Here is a 16,710-nt window from a genome sequence, read left to right as displayed (position 1 = left end):
TTTAAATTACGTCAGTGGAAGCGCGTTATGGTGAAATACATGTATATCATTTTTTAAAATGCAGTTTACACACAAATCAACAACCAAAATGAAAAATATTATATCTACATTATGACTTACATGGTTAGGGATGACCTAACTGAATTGTACTTTAAGCTCTAATAATATCTTTTATAGTTAAGCTGACAGAACTCTAATCAGAATGAAATTTGGGCAATCAGTTGAAAGAGAAAACTTAATTTAAACGCTCTTGAAAAATATCTTACAAACGCGAAAACGAATATTCAAATATCATTTTCTTATTATAATACCGCCCTACCGAAAGAATTTTTGAATCATCCTCGATATCCCTGCTTCTGCTACTTTAAAACAATAATCATCGTCATTCATTGGACGTTGTACACACTGACGGAACAGCCGGACGACTGGTGGAATGGCAAAATAGCTTATGGCGGGTAAGGTTGTTAATCCTGACGTTTACCGAAGTTTGTACAGACATGTGGACCAACTTACCATTTAACACCATGAGGTAGTGCCAGTCTCTATAATATTGACTCCTGCAGAGACCGTTCTCCTGATGTCGGCATGGATCTTGACAGATAATCAATATCCACAGTAATATACGCGTTCCTTTTCTCACACTACAAATATTAAAAAACAATACCATTTAATGACAAAACACTTCCTTAAGTTTTGTTTCCATCTTCACTCTGATATGTACATAACGAACCGTTCTACAGAGCGTTGACAGTGCCAACTATACTGCGTTATTTCCCAAGGAATCGATGTAACAATTTTTTCCGGGACAAACCAATAGCCCTAAGCACGTCTATATACAGATCTTGCACCCAACATAACACAGATGCATCAGTCTCAGATGGTTCATTTGACTTGCTAGTCTGAACATTCATTGTTCTCAATCCGCAACTGAATTTATTCCGGGTCCCAACATGTCAAACAGGAAACCTTATCGAAAATGATATTCGTCCATATACACTACGTCTACCTGACTACCTTTTAGTAATTTCCGTCCATGTAAACAACGCCCAGCTGATAACCTTTATCAACAATATCCGTCCATATAAACAACATCCATCTGACCATCTTTATCAATAACACCCGTTTATATAAACCACGTCCAGCTGACCGTCTTTATCAATAACACCCGTCTATATAAACTATGTCCAGCTGACCGTCTTTATCAATAACACCCGTCCAGCTGACCGTCTTTATCAATAACACCCGTCTATATAAACTATGTCCAGCTGACCGTCTTTATCAAAAACACCCGTCTATATAAACCACGTCCAGCTGACCGTCTTTATCAATAACACCCGTCTATATAAACCACGTCCAGCTGACCGTCTTTATCAATAACACCCGTCTATATAAACCACGTCCAGCTGACCGTCTTTATCAATAACACCCGTCTATATAAACTACGTCGAACTGACCATCTTTATCAATAACACCCGTCTATATAAACTACGTCCTGCTGACCGTCTTTATCAATAACACCCGTCTATATAAACTATGTCCAGCTGACCGTCTTTATCAATAACACCCGTCTATATAAACCACGTCCAGCTGACCATCTTTATCAATAACACCCGTCTATATAAACTACGTCCTGCTGACCGTCTTTATCAATAACACCCGTCTATATAAACCACGTCCAGCTGACCTTCTTTATTAATAAACCCCGTCTATATAAACCACGTCCAGCTGACCGTCTTTACCAATAACACCCGTCTATATAAACCACGTCCAGCTGACCGTCTTTACCAATAACACCTGTCTATATAAACCACGTCCAGCTGACCGTCTTTATCAATAACACCCGTCCAGCTGAAAGTCTTTATCAATAACACCCGTCTATATAAACCACGTCCAGCTGACCGTCTTTACCAATAACACCTGTCTATATAAACTACGTCGAACTGACCATCTTTATTAATACAACCCATCTATATAAACCACGTCCAGCTGACCATCTTTATCAATAATTTGCGCCCATTTTTCCAACACCATTAAAAGTTGTAACTTTATTAACCTCCCCGATGTAAAGCCGTGTTGTTACTACTGGACAAGTAATTTCCGTCCATTTTAAAGGTTTAACAACTGCACTGGTTAAATTGACTGGCCTGAACGTACCTGCATCGTAGTCACAACCTTTCTTAAAAATAACCGTGATGTGTTTGCTTCTCTCTACAGTTGCGGTAGTTTGCCAGAGGTAAGTGATTTGTTGAAAATATATGACAGAGTTACACAAATATTTTGAGTAATTACTTCAAAACCTTGGGATGTACCTTATATTGTCCTGGGGATTGGTCAGAAGATTTTCGAATGTTTCCGTTGTAAATACTGGTCCTTCCGATTTACACCTTTGAAGATCGACTGTTACACTGTGGTGATTCTCTTTGTGATAATTATTCTACTTTCACCTTATCATTTACTGTCGTCTTTTGGACACTTCCATCCAGGATTTAAGTGCGAGATTCCATTCATTACTCTTCTTTTTGTATGAACGTATTTTAGAATATCGTTGTTGATTTTGTATATCCTGGGAATTTTTTCTAATTCTCTTTTAGATTTGATTATTTTCCATTTTTAACTGGTTTGTAATTCTAGCAAATTCCTTGTATTTTTCATCGGCTGTTGTTTATACTTATCGTTGCCATGTTCGATATTTCTTATCTTTTTTCCTCAAAACTGAATCTTTGTAAAATACCCCACGATGAGGCAGTTATTTCCTTTTAATTGTATTTTTAATCGTATACTTTCTATGAATGCACTCTCGATATTTACTTCTGCTGCTCCAAACGTGTCTTTTATGTATAAACACTCCCCTCTGTGGCAGTTTACTGCAGTATCATTCATAATAAAAAGGACTGACATTTAGTCATGAAATCGGGAATGTTCGGTAGGTATCTGCAGTTTTTAGTATACATTTTTGTTATCCCTATAAAATCAACGTTTGCACATTTCCTGCCTGTTTAATAATGAATTTTAACTCGTGTCATTTTTTTGATAAAATATCAGAATTGGTACAAAAGATTTAATTCTGGCATTGTTGCATAATTTATTCGTACATTTAATGTTGCTACTTGGTTTATCATAGAATAAAAGTTCTTATAACACAACCAGTGGAAGATTTGCTAATTAAACGAATTTATGATGTTTGAGTATAATTCTATCCAATCAACTTGTGCTTAGAGATCATATGAGATGTACCGATAGTCACGTGATCTTCAGGTTTCAGAGAAAGTTGAATAATTTAGCAAGGCCATATCAGAATATTTTTGACGTTCGTGCAGAGTTACCTCCCCGCACGGAGCTTTCCTACTTGATTTTATTTTTATGTAAGCATGGCGGGTATTACGCGCACCTCACGGAAAGAAATTGCTTACAGGGGAACTGTGGTGAGTTCTTATGCGTAAGTAATAGTTCTTTTGTATTATATTAATATTATTTAATTGATGAAATGGTGCTTGAGCTGTAGTTTTTAGAGATCGCGTAGTATCGTTGTAGAATTTTATGGAAGCGCACTGCAACCGGTGCAAGGGAAATTTTAACCCATTTAAACATGCCAAGAGAATCATTTAGCAAAAGTAATTTTAAATGTTAATTATTAACAGGGATAATATCAATTTTATTTTTATTTATTTATATGTATTTGTTTATTTTTTATTTATCGAAAAACACATGAGGAATAAATAGATTCATATATATTATCAGTCTATAACTCCCATCGTCACACACTTACAGAGTATAGTCATGCATCATTTTCACCACTAAACACACAGCATTTTGAGTTGCACACTATATCTTAACTATCATAGACACTATGTAACACAATCACTCTAAACATATATTTATAACTTGCAGCCATACTAGCACTCCAGCATTGTTACATATACAAACAACATCAGCATCTGACATCAACGTCATCATATACAATCATCATCCTCGTCACACATTAGCATCATCACATACCATCAGCATCATTATGGTCACCTATCAACATTAGCATCATCACACTTCAGCAGCATTACACATCCGCATTATCACATACCAAATCAGCATCGTCACACCTCAACATCATCATATATACCAACATCAGCAGCATCACACAGCAGCATCACACATCCTCATTATCAGCTTCTTCACACACTTTAACTTCCATGCATAAGGATGCTGCAGATTCTTAGACACAGTCAACATCATTATCTTCATCATCAAGCACACATAGACATGCTAATTTCAGTAATTTCTCCATAAACTAGTATGGACTCATAATAAGTGAGCAACTGACAGCTGTCACTATATCACTATAAGATAAATGTTCCTAGATATAATGAAATAGACAAATAAAAAACAAAACATGTGATGATTTTTTTTATAATTCTTTAAACAGCAGACAACTATTAGCTGTTAATAATAAATGTAAATCAATATCAGAAATACTGTCAGTTCTTACCATTGCTTGTGAAGTGATTGATTCTAAGGTGACCGATAAGGCCCATGGGCCTCTTGTTTCTAACCTTAAATTAATTTTTCAATGTATTTTTATGCACAATATGCGTACCTCAAGTGATTTTGCTTATTATTTTAGATTTATGATCTTTACATTTATTTACTTCTTTTTTTTGTTTGATATTTATGTATTTTATACATCCGTCAAATGACAGGACATATTATGGTATTCTCGTCTTCCATCCGTCCATCTTCCGTCCGTATGTCCCTCTGTTCGTAAACATTTCAATGTCCCAGCGATTTTGGAATTTATTAAGCCTTAACAGATTTCTTTTAACTTTCATTGCAAGCTTAAGTACAATCAAAGCTAGATTGAGTTTGATTTCCATGATTTTTGATCCACAACTTTTAGAGTTACGGCCCATTAATGTCTGTAACCTTTTCAATGTCGGTGCAATAACTTTGCAAAGTATTACGCAATTACCATTGAAACAAATGCAATATATTATATACAGCATAAATAGTGTAGGTGATAGTCAGACAAAATCACAGGCGTATTTCGTGACCTGAAACAGGCTCTTGTTTTTTTTTTTTTTTCGTGTGACAAATTAAAATGATTGTTCAATATATGAATATTGTCAGCATTCCATTATACCTTCATAGATCCCTATTAGGATAAACTGACGGGACAGAGCTTGTTTGTCACACTATCAGAATAATGTAAATCACTCATACTGGTGGAGGAATTACAGTGATTCTAGCATTAAGTTGTATGGTTGCCAATTTATTTGCAGATAAGTCAATACCATTATTACTATTGCAGCCATGGTCTTTTGATGGCGTCGTTAACTTCACCTTGTCAGAATATCCTAATGGGGCAATATTTTGTACATCATGTGAGAAAAAAAAGCATATTTACAAAATTAATAACCAGAAGTAGCAAAATCACAGGGACTTTTCGAAATTATTTTTATTATCTTAATTATCTAGACAAGCCATTGTGGCTACATATAAATATGCAAGTGTTTCTGACTTCGTTTTAAATAAAAAAAATAGTTGTGGAGTGATGGCTTTTGATAATGGATATATGTATATCTAGTTTTGATATATGCTTTATTTGACAAGGAATGTCAATTTATTGTTGTTAATAAAGTTACTGTTTCAATTTTGTTGTCATTGGTCCGTTTTTCCTTGGCCCGGAACTATTTCTGAAGGCGTCTATTTGCATCAACACTGCATCGTCATGCCGGTAATTACGGGCTTAAAATAGATTTTCTGTTGACCAATTTCATTTGACAGATGGGATTAAATCCCTAATGCGTCATATCGAGCGTAATAGCTTATTGGATAAATATTTATAGCAACCTATATTGAACTTGGGGAAACCCGTTCGTCCGCCATGGTGTTTCACGTTGTAATAGCAGCAAGCTGCAAGATGAACTCGAGTAATTTTACGGATGTTTCCTTTGATTGCTTTTCATTATAACTACTGGAGCTTGCATAAAACATCCTTGTGTCGTTGTCACGAAATGTAATAGATGTAGCAACAACCATTTGTACCTTAACTTTAATAAAAACATGCCAAATGTCGTATCTTTCTAATGGGAAGCCTGTTACGACGGAGATGTGAAGGGGACGTAACTCTTGGCGAACGACTACTATGTTCTGATATGGATACACATATTATGGATGAGAGTGGAGGGCATATGATATCTAAGCACAAGTTGATTGGATAAAATTATACTCAAAGATCATGAATTCGTTTAATTAGCAATTTTATCCAATCAATGTGCTAAGAGATCTAATGAGATTTTAGAGGTGCTAAATTATTCAATAAGTAGCATACATATAAAACAATCCATTTTTCTCAATTAATTCAGTTTATTAAAACAACAAGCATGTAAACAGGGGCTTTTTTACCCTATGAACATTCTCAAAGAACACATTTAAGAAGTCAGTAACATTACACTGCACATTTGTTACACCATAGGTCAGTCACACAAGTCAGTTACACTATTCATGTGATCTTAATTAATAGTGTACGAGTCGAGTCTGCTTCATTTTGATCACTTTGCAGTGGACGGAGATAAAACCCCCGAAAAATACTATCATTATTCCAACCTGCAGTTTTTAATACAATTTGCAGGGGAACACCAGCCCTAATGGCTGCACTGCATGACGCTGACCTCACAATATGAGCAGAGAATTTTGCAATGTCTATTCCAGCCCCTGACAAAACCGTCTTAATCCAGCGGGATATGGTGTCTCTAGACACACCTTGATGTGAGGGTGTGGAAGCAACAAATAAGCGCTCATTACAATTAGAAGTCCGTAAATGCGAGGTTTTGTCCAAATAATGCTCCAAACATGTAATCACACAGAGTTCTACTTCCGAAAATCTATGTAAAGTTACATTTTCCTCGTGAGATCCAGGTCTCGAAGTTTTTAATGAAGAAGAAAAGGAAATAACTAGGTCATCATCAGAAAAATGTAAATCTGAACACTTCAACACATTCAAAGTCTGTCCACGTTGGCCTGTCGCGAGAGCTAACAGAGTTACTAAGCGACAATATAGCTGTAATAATGTAAGGTCTTGTAAAGGCCAGAGTGTTTTCACATAATCAAGTACAATATTTACATCCCAGGTGTCTGTATAACGAGGTAGTGTAGGTTTCCTGGTAAATATTCCTTTCATGAACTTGATAAGAAAAGGATTTTCATTTAAGTGCTTTAAGTCTGAATTTACTAATGATACAAACCCGATTGTGGCTGACTTAGCAGAGCTGATAGCATATATCCTTTTCCCTCTCTGAACATCTCATACAAAAAATCTAATAACTTGGAAACAGATGGAGCAAACGGATTAGTTTGGTCTCTAACACAAAAACACATCCATTTTTCGAAATACGCCCTATATTGTTTTGGGCAATGTCTTGTGATAAACCCTGGTTACAGAGTCGTTCCCTGAGAGCAGAAAGGCAGCCAGACGAAGGTTTCCGATGGGATGTCTCCGTCCTTTGAAGACTGGATGCTGAACTGTCTGCTGAATTGGTGGAAGTATGTATGCTGGAGCTGCCATGAGGGCCAGAAGATTCGCAAACCACGGCTGTATCGTCCACAGTGGAGCTACGAGGATTACCGTGGCCTGGTCCCGCTTGTATAAAACTACTTAAGTACTGAGATTTCCTTAACTTTGAGGATTTCCTCAAAATTGCTTGCTGAAGCCTTCCTCAACTCAAACAATCTGAGTTTTCCTCAAATCCTGAGATTTTCCTTAAGTTCACTTGTATAAAACCGAAATCTGTAGTTTTCCTCAAATAAATGTGAGATTTTCCTCAATTTTTTGAGGGAGCCACATAGCAACCTCAAAGTTAACTTTAAAATGGCTACCATTTCAAGACTGAGACGCAGAAGACACAGAAGACGAAAACGGATATTCTTACCGCGTGTAAGCATTGAAGATCTGTCAGATGAAGATATATTTTCGAGGTATCGTTTTTCGTACGATACGTTGTTATATATCGTCGATTTTATAAAGGCAAAAATTTCAAGACCAACGAACAGAAACTATTCACTATCTCTTTTAGAACAGGTGCTTTTAACACTCCGGTTTCTGTCAACTGGTGCTTTTTTGCGGCTCATTGGGGACTCTGTTGGAATTTCGGAAAGCCAGGTATCCAGAACAGTATTCTCCGTCTGCTCGGCAATTTCCAGTTTGGCCAGACAATTCATTCACATGCCAGTGGGACAAGTAGCCCTCCACCTCTAGGTCACGTGTTTGAGGCTCACATGGGGCAGTTAAAACAATGATAGACTAATTAATGTTGAAAAGTTTTGAATAATGGCACATTACATTTTTTTTAGTATTTACTGATGTATTATGCAATAAAGTTTTTATTGTGAAAAACAAGATTAGGTTAACGTCTCATTTACTTAAAATTTTACTTTACACCCTTACACTGGGTATTAAAGTGTTACAAACTTTACAATATATATTAAATACAGTACAATACCAGAAACTATAGAAGTGTATTGTAATACACCTTAAATACCTAAACAGACAGGCACATGTACAATAACCATTGTATGACAATGCTTACTTAACATTACTAACATCAGTTGTGTATTACCAGCTTATGACCTGCCAACAGCATATGATACTGCAAGTACTGTACAGAAACTGAGTATGTCTTCCCTTATGAAAATTGAAAAGATATAAATATAAGCACTGAAATATAAGTATTGAAATATGCACATATATATAAGCATTGGACTGCCCCCGGTCAGCATTCATGGGATATGAATGCCAACCGGACACAGACAAACTCAACACGAGGTGCTAAATGCACTTTATTGAACCCACCCCTATCCTGCAGGCACCCACATAACCACAAACACCAACCAACCACAGCCCAATGTATGTATATACACTCATCATAATATATATTTAGATTATAATTATTACTCCGACGTTTATTTGCCAGAAATAAATAAAAATAAATACTGATACATTATTGAAGAACACTGTACACAATATCTGTATCATGACAAGTTCAGAGTGCCATTTTGAGTTTGTAAATCAAGGCATACATGTATTTTGCACACAGGATACCCTATTCGGTACATTCAAGAACCATACATTCATGTAAATAATAAATCATAATATACACTTTATACATTTTGTATGTCATCATTTATGCACACTGTATAGAAATATTGTCAATATTTCATTTTCTCTTTATATACATATACATTGATTTATTATTATCAAATATTTCAGGATTCCCTAATGTACTCAGCTGTATAGATGGCACTTTTATAAAAATCCAAGCACCACATCAGAACGAAGCTGATTTTGTAAACAGGAAAGGCTACCACTCACTAAATGTTCAGGTACAGGTGGATAACAAATTTTAAATTAACACTATTCTTTGAAAGAAAATATGCTGTCGTATGAAATAAAAGGCCTTTAAGCCAAATGTTCATCTTAGTACAACCGTATAAAATCATAACTAGGGAAAGAGAATGATTCTGTTTTTCTATCTGATTGGGTCCCATATGTGTTTTCAATGCTTTTTCAATGCAAATTATTAATCAAAACAATGCGAATGCTTTTCAGATGGCATGCGACTCCAAATACAGGATCACAAATGTTGTGGCAAACTGGCCAGGATCAGTTCATGACGCTAGAATCTTCAGAGGGTCAAATATCTGTTTTAAATTTGAAAATGGTAAGGAAATAGAAATGCACAAACGATTCTACAATTCTTTTAGATTATATATTTTGACTGAAAAACCATCCTTGATGTCGACATATTTCAGACCGAGTTTATCAAGAACTTGGTTTGCGAGTGCAAGGCAGTTTAATCTTGGCCTTAGTGTTGGAGTGCATATCTGTGCTCTTTACACAACATGATTTGAATTATAAAATTGTGCGTTCCAGCATGGTCATTCAGAATCATTACTGTTGATACTGTGATGTCATTCTATTCCCCTTTTTCCTACTGGTAATAACCTTGTTTAGACCCAAAAGATATTTTACATTTTTCTGTACTGGCATAAATTAACAGGTAAGATGACAGAATATTTAACTCAGCCATTTTTGAACATGTTCATAGCACCTCAATTAACATGTTAGGATCTCAATTCAAGTTTATTTAGAGATACATAATTATGTTTTGCATTACAGGCAATTACGATGGAATTTTACTTGGAGACTCTGGATACCCTTGCATGACATTTCAATGACCCCTTACAGCCATCCATCTACACCATCACACACAAAATATAATGATGCTTTGTGCAAGACCAGGGTAAAAATTGAACAGACATTTGGAATATTGAAAAGGAGGTTTGCTTGTCTGTCACTAGGCTTACGAGTTGAGCCTTTAAAGGCTGCCACAATAACATTAGCCTGTGCTGTTTTGCACAATATTGGGATTGCCAGGAATGATATTGTAGGTCTTCTTGAAAATTATGAGGAAAGTGACAGTAATGGCTTAGACAGTACTACCACTGATGGCAATGGTAATGCTATGCGAGACCATATCAGGATAACATTTTTCCAGTGAATTTGTACTTTCAGATGTATTTTAGTATTATGAGTGTATACATGTCATTATAGTTGTGTATAGAAGAAAAAATCTAGGATAACTAGAGTACGAACACTCATTATGTTCAGCTCTTAAATTAAGCCCAGCTGAAAGGTTAATACTGATAAGTTATCATACACTTACTTGTTTCATTTTGATAGTTTTGATTCATACCATGATAAAGTATTCACAAGGAAAAGCATTTCATAACTGACATAAACGTTTGTCCAAGGCATATGACCATCACTTTAAATGAAGTGATTTCATATCAACAATTTTTGTTTCAAAAAGTTACAGAGAATTATGTCGCCGTTGAGAGACAGAAAATGTGACCTTGCTTTTGAACCCACTGAGTCTGATCTTGTGACCTTGACCTGCAGTCAGGTGTCTTCTGTGTTTATTCTATTCAATTTTGCTTCAAATTTCTTACAAAAAAATTACCTGGGACCAAATGTACATTACAAAGATTCAAGAGCAATCTTAGTGCCCCACATTGTTTGATATTCATTTGATCTTTTAAAGTTGGAGCCCTTCCTTTCTTTTCTCTTTATAATGAAAAATTCCTCTTAAGAAATAGTAATACTGGCAATAATCAAATCAAAAGAGCAAGCCTGAGAAATGTGGGAACCTATATCAAATCTGAGAATGATCCACCATGAACGTCTCAAGAGATAGCAATCGATAACAAATTTTATTAGTCAAATCCAAGATGACTGCCTGTCAGCCACTTCTTTTTTCAGATAAGCCTCAAAATCAAAGGGGCACAACTAGGCAACAATAGGACCCTACATATAAAATATCTAAATATGAACCATCAAGTAAATCTGAAGAAACAGAAATGACAAAAATGTTTAGGAGCACATAGACAAACAATAAATACCAGACCACAGACGAAGGGCAATTTGAATGAAAATAGAACCGGTTGCCATGAAGAAAAAGATTTAAGACACTTGATGAAGATCATACAGTTGAATGGTCTCAAACTGGCTTTTGATAATAGCTTGCTGTTCTTTGGCATTTTCTATCTTTATTCTAGTTTTCTCTTTCTTCATGGCAAGCAGTTCTATCTCCATTTTCACTCTTTTTATTTCCAATTGTAACAATTCTTCCTCAAGGTCATCATGTCTTGCTCTCTTCATCCTCTTCAAACTTGAAAATTTGGCTGTCTTAGGAGTAGAGGAACCTGTGAAGTTATCGATTGATATATTATATCTGTTATTACCAAAAAAGACATCCCCGAATGACACTGGAAAATTTGATGATGTCGGGCTTATTAAATCAGATCTTACATTGTTATTATGAACTATTACTTTTGTATAAGATTTCAATGAACTTATAAAACTCTAGACTAGACAGACTAATAAAAAAAAATCTAAAATTATTTTTAGATTACTCCATGGCTATAGCACTTTGTGTATGGATATATATATATATAAAGAGGTAACTAATATATATGACATCTTTTTCCGATATTGAATGCTTGTACATCATGGAAACTGATAGACTGACTTCTTGAATAGTATCTTTTATATTTAAAATATTAAAATATTTTATATTTAAATATTTAAGCTATGAAATAATTAACAAACATCACATACTATGATGATAATTAGTTCCTTCAATTTCCTTCCGTAATCTCCGGATTTCTTCTCTTTTGGCATCTTAAAAAATACATACATTTTGAACATGCAAGATCCCAGAGATCTTAGTGCCCCACATTGTTTTATCTTTATGTTCTTTAAAATTGGATCTTTCCCTTCTTTTCTTGGTTGTTAAAATATTAAATTGTTAAAATCCATGATGGCCGTCTGTAGGCCATTTTGATTTTCTTATCAGCCCCAGAATCAAACTTAGGACCAAGAGGAACATATATTGAAGTTTGAGATCAATCCATTAATTCTCAGGAATATCTCTATACAGATGTATGATGAGTGGTACTATTGAAATAGTTTGGTATGAATGTCTCTATACAGATGTATGATGAGTGGTACTATTGAAATAGTTTGGTATGAATGTCTCTATACAGATGTATGGTGTACGAATGTTTGTGGGTACAGATGTATGGTTTGTATCTTAAATTATGTTTCATTTCGATGATAGATGTACGATGTGTATGAAAGCTCAAACTAGTGAATGGTGATAGGTGTGCTATGAAATGCTGTATGGTATGATTATATGATACTGTCATGTGTATGTGCTTTGTTGATAAATGGAATAAAAATCTATGTTAAAACAAAATCCTGTCCATCTTCATTCTGTGATTCATATGACATTCACTAATAGAATCTTCCCCTACCCTGAGGGTGTGATCGAGAAATCTCCAACTCGAGGGGTGATTTTTTTTGGTTGTCTATGTGTTTGGGAATTATTATTATTCGTTTGCGAAGAGGTAAGTGAATTTTCCGGAACGGCTATGTGTCTGACGGACACAAATGAAAATTTTGCTAAATACCGATCCAGATCGTTTGGTGGTATTTCGTGAATTGGACGTGATTCATCTTCAGAAATTAAAAACTTTCTCAACAAATTTATGTTACAGAGTGTTTTTTTAAGTGTGCTTTTGTTTTCGTGTTCAGATACAAAATCCTAGGTGGTGACAAGCTGATCTTTCCCTGCTAAAACGGGAGACACGACTGTGAATGGTGGGAGAAATAATGATCAAGCAAGAATCATATTGCACTCAAAGAAATGCTGATAGGTTCCCCTGACTGTAACAATTACAAAAAGTTAAAAACAATTTTAAATAGTACTACCTGTTAGTGTTACTGTAACACTGCCTTCTGCTGCAATGGTATCTGCTTCTGTCAAAAGAAAAAAGGTAAATTAACAATAATTGGATATGTTAAAGGTTTTTAAATGTATTGAATTATTTTAACTTTCTTTGCTTTCAGTCATTGGTGCCCTGTTTGGTAGATTATAACACATTTACCCTATAAATGTTAGCAAACTGTCTTTTGACCTGAAAACTGTCTGGACTGTGGCTTGGGGTATCTATCCCCTTTGATAACTTTCACACATTTATTACTATGCAACAAAAAGCCAAATGAATTAGTATGAGGATCCATAAATGTACATTCACTAAATGCAATCACTTTAGATGTTTATGGACCTTGAGACTAATCATCTATGGTCATAACAAAATGATCTTTTTGCATGTATATCAATGGTACAATACCCTAGTTATATCATTGGTACTTGGGGTCTGAACCTTAATTTATGATCAAATGGTTTAATTTTAATTTGTAACATCACTTCTTGTCTATTTGAGCACAATTATAACACTGAAATCAATTAACAAGCATTTTTAAAAAGCTTGTATGGTATGTCCTTATGATAATGAGAAAATTCCCATGCATTTTAATGTTATCAAATATAAAGCCTTATATTTTATCATTTTAAATACACTGTACCTGGTAATGTTAAGGCCACTGTCTTGGTCAAACTGCTTTCTAACTTTTCATCTGCAAAATACATATATCTTATATTTTCTACTGTATACATGTGATAGTGAAACATCTGTCTGCCTGCGTGTGTACAGATGGACAGAGAGATGGATATAAGTAATCTGGAACCTGTCTAAATCTGAAACCTTGATAAACTTTTAAGTATCTTTTACTTGCATTATGTTATGGGCATAATAAAATCAGAATACAGTTATTATTAGTAATAAATCAGAAAGCAGAATTTACACAATAAGATAATGTATGAAGGCTTTTAAATTTGTATTCCTCAGATTCTGTGTGTTGTGAATTTAATTACAAGAAATAGAGTTAAAATAGCTTATAGTGTCACAGATGTTCTCGTTTTATGATCTCATAAATTTTACCAATATATGGAGTCATTTTCTTTACCTTCTGTGTCCAGACAGGTTCCTAGCCCAACTATGTTTGGTCTCCCATCATGACTCTCTATGAATATTTTTTCATAAACTGATGGCTCCTTGGGGATTGGCCCACCACCTGTCTTAGGCCTTTTCAGTTCATCTAATTTACCTTTAGCTGCAAAAGCCAAATAAAACATGATAAAGATTATATTGATAAAGCAACATGATACTTGCCTGAAAAGCTCTGTCATTTATATCAATCAAAAATGCCTTAACATGACAGTTCAGTGCTTCAATAGAGATATGCACTTTAAATGAAAGTTTCAGTTAGGGGACATATTTTAATAGATAGTATCTGAGTTTAGTATTGCTCAGACATGTAATATGAATTACCCCCTCTAATGGCAGAAACATTTTGAATTCTTTTAGATATACCGTGTACTTTTTATTTTGTTTGAAGGATATTGCATGCATGTACTTAGATGTGCACATTGATCTAGAACAGTTTAATCAAAACTGGAGGACATTTTTTTTCTATCTCAAATAAGCAATAAGAAGTGTAGTGGCCTGAATTGATATTCTTCTACCCGAACTGTTTTAATTTTGCATTAAGACACAAAATACAATTCTGCACATATATGTACAATATAATGAAGGATTTTTATGTTGCAATATTTATATTTTATAACTTGAAGATGGTTAATATTTATCTTTAAAACTCTTTTTTATTTTCATTGTACTTAAAAAAAAGCAATATTATCTTGTAAGTACATTATGACATGCATACCTCTCTGTTTAATGTTGTCATATTGTTTCTTAATCTGGAACACAGATTGGACTTCTACCCCAACACTGAAAATAATACAGTGAAATGTTACACTGTGTTCATACATGGCAAAAAAAAGTCCCCTCCCTGATCCACCCATCGTTTATAGAAACCCTTTATTTCTGGCTGCCAATTTTCCTGGAATAATCATAATAGTCAAATTAAATGTACATGTACCCACATTTAGGCAACCTATACATGTCTTTTTCCCAAGTAATCAAATATTTTACAGATGTAACCTTGGGGATCCTAGTTGCAACATACTGTCAGCTTGTTAACACTGCTCTTTATTACAGTTCATGATGAATATGTCAGAAACTCAATGTTATCATGACCTCATGAAAGTTGCAAAAATTAAAATCACACTTAAAGTTATATTGATGAATGTGTCGCACAATATACAATTGTTTCCTTAGTACATAAATCTCAAAGGCATGATTGCCTAAACACCCAAGGAATTATCCATACTAAAATCCAGTGGTGATTTTTTAATCTCATTATACATAAAAAGTGGAATTATACAGATGTAATTTCATTGAGGATATTGGATAATTTTTCATTATGTTTACTTGCAATACATTGTTTGAAAATGTGTCTTTATGGGTTTATTTTGTCAATAAAGTTTGTGAATATATACATGGTATCAACTTTGACTTAGAATGGACTATGATCAATATTGGCCCTGATCAGGAGTCATGACAGACCAAGAAATTGATATCACACCCCTCCCAAATTTCCAGATTTTGCCACTTCTGTTGATGTTGCTGTCTGCTTTTATTGTAAACAAATAAAGTGAATGACTGTACGCAATGGCCACCATGTTGTCAAGGTTTAACCTACCATGTTGTCCACAAATATGATTGTTGAAGCACTGAATGGCTAAAAACGCAGCATGGAATTCAAGAACATTAATGTGGTCAGCCTGATCATCAGATGACCAATGACCACCAGTTTTCACTTTCTCCCTCGTCCTTTCATTTTCCAAAACTGCACCCCAGCCGTAACTAGAGCTATCTGTTGTGATATTAATAGCATAGGCCTTACGTGTGACAGGTTTAAACGCAGTTTTGACGTTATCTGCCCACCATTGTAAGTCAGCACGGGCAAATTGTGAAATCTCCATGTATGAGTCATAATTACCATTTTTCTGTTGATGGTAAACAGATTATTGGGGAAAATGAACAAGTGATAAACAAAACATAGCGGAATTGACTCAAGTACATTGTAACCATCTAATGCATGTCTTGTTTGTAATGTATCGACATTATCAACCAGAAGAAAATATGTCGTTTTTGTTATCTCTCTGTTTCTATTGCCTTTATGTTTGTTTGACCAATGAAATGTGCTCGAAATGAAATGTGAAGACCGCAAATGAAATTATGTACTGTCGACTTGATTACAGAGTTTAAATTTAGTCTTTGCCTGGTTAATAATTCAATATATCGCCATAAACCGAAAGTGATTCAAATATTCCAGGAAAGACATTGATAGGC

The 16,710-nt window shown here is 34.7% G+C and overlaps 1 protein-coding gene and 1 pseudogene across 1 annotated transcript; one reads left to right on the top strand and one right to left on the bottom strand.

Annotated features, from left to right (window-relative positions):
- Positions 1-7,480: 7,480 nt before the first annotated feature.
- Positions 7,481-10,547, top strand: LOC132546072 (putative nuclease HARBI1; annotated as a pseudogene).
- Positions 10,548-11,320: 773 nt separating this feature from the next.
- Positions 11,321-16,340, bottom strand: LOC132546071 (uncharacterized). Its single transcript, XM_060209768.1, has 7 exons — positions 16,024-16,340; positions 15,179-15,243; positions 14,420-14,566; positions 13,979-14,029; positions 13,322-13,369; positions 12,167-12,229; positions 11,321-11,751 (listed from the first exon to the last, which is right to left on the bottom strand). Exons 1-7 carry the CDS (start codon positions 16,338-16,340, stop codon positions 11,510-11,512), a joined length of 933 nt encoding a protein of 310 aa, XP_060065751.1. The 3' UTR covers positions 11,321-11,509.
- Positions 16,341-16,710: the final 370 nt, after the last annotated feature.

This window comes from Ylistrum balloti, unplaced genomic scaffold (genome assembly GCF_031769215.1).
Source record: "Ylistrum balloti isolate Yb309-2 unplaced genomic scaffold, AGI_CSIRO_Ybal_v1 Utg369874, whole genome shotgun sequence".
In the NCBI taxonomy this organism is placed as follows: Eukaryota; Metazoa; Mollusca; class Bivalvia; order Pectinida; family Pectinidae; genus Ylistrum; species Ylistrum balloti.
Note: the sequence above shows the minus strand (reverse complement) of the source record. Positions and strands in the feature narration are given on the sequence as shown.

Bases quoted from the DNA above. Each gene is read 5' to 3' on its own strand.
- LOC132546071 (XM_060209768.1), bottom strand. From the start codon at position 16,340: ATGGAGATTTCACAATTTGCCCGTGCTGACTTACAATGGTGGGCAGAT. The intron at 12,230-13,321 runs GTAGTACTATTT...GTATTTTTTAAG, and splicing joins TGTTACAGTAACACTAACAG to ATGCCAAAAGAGAAGAAATC. The intron at 11,752-12,166 runs GTATGTGATGTT...ATAACTTCACAG, and splicing joins AGGAACTAATTATCATCATA to GTTCCTCTACTCCTAAGACA.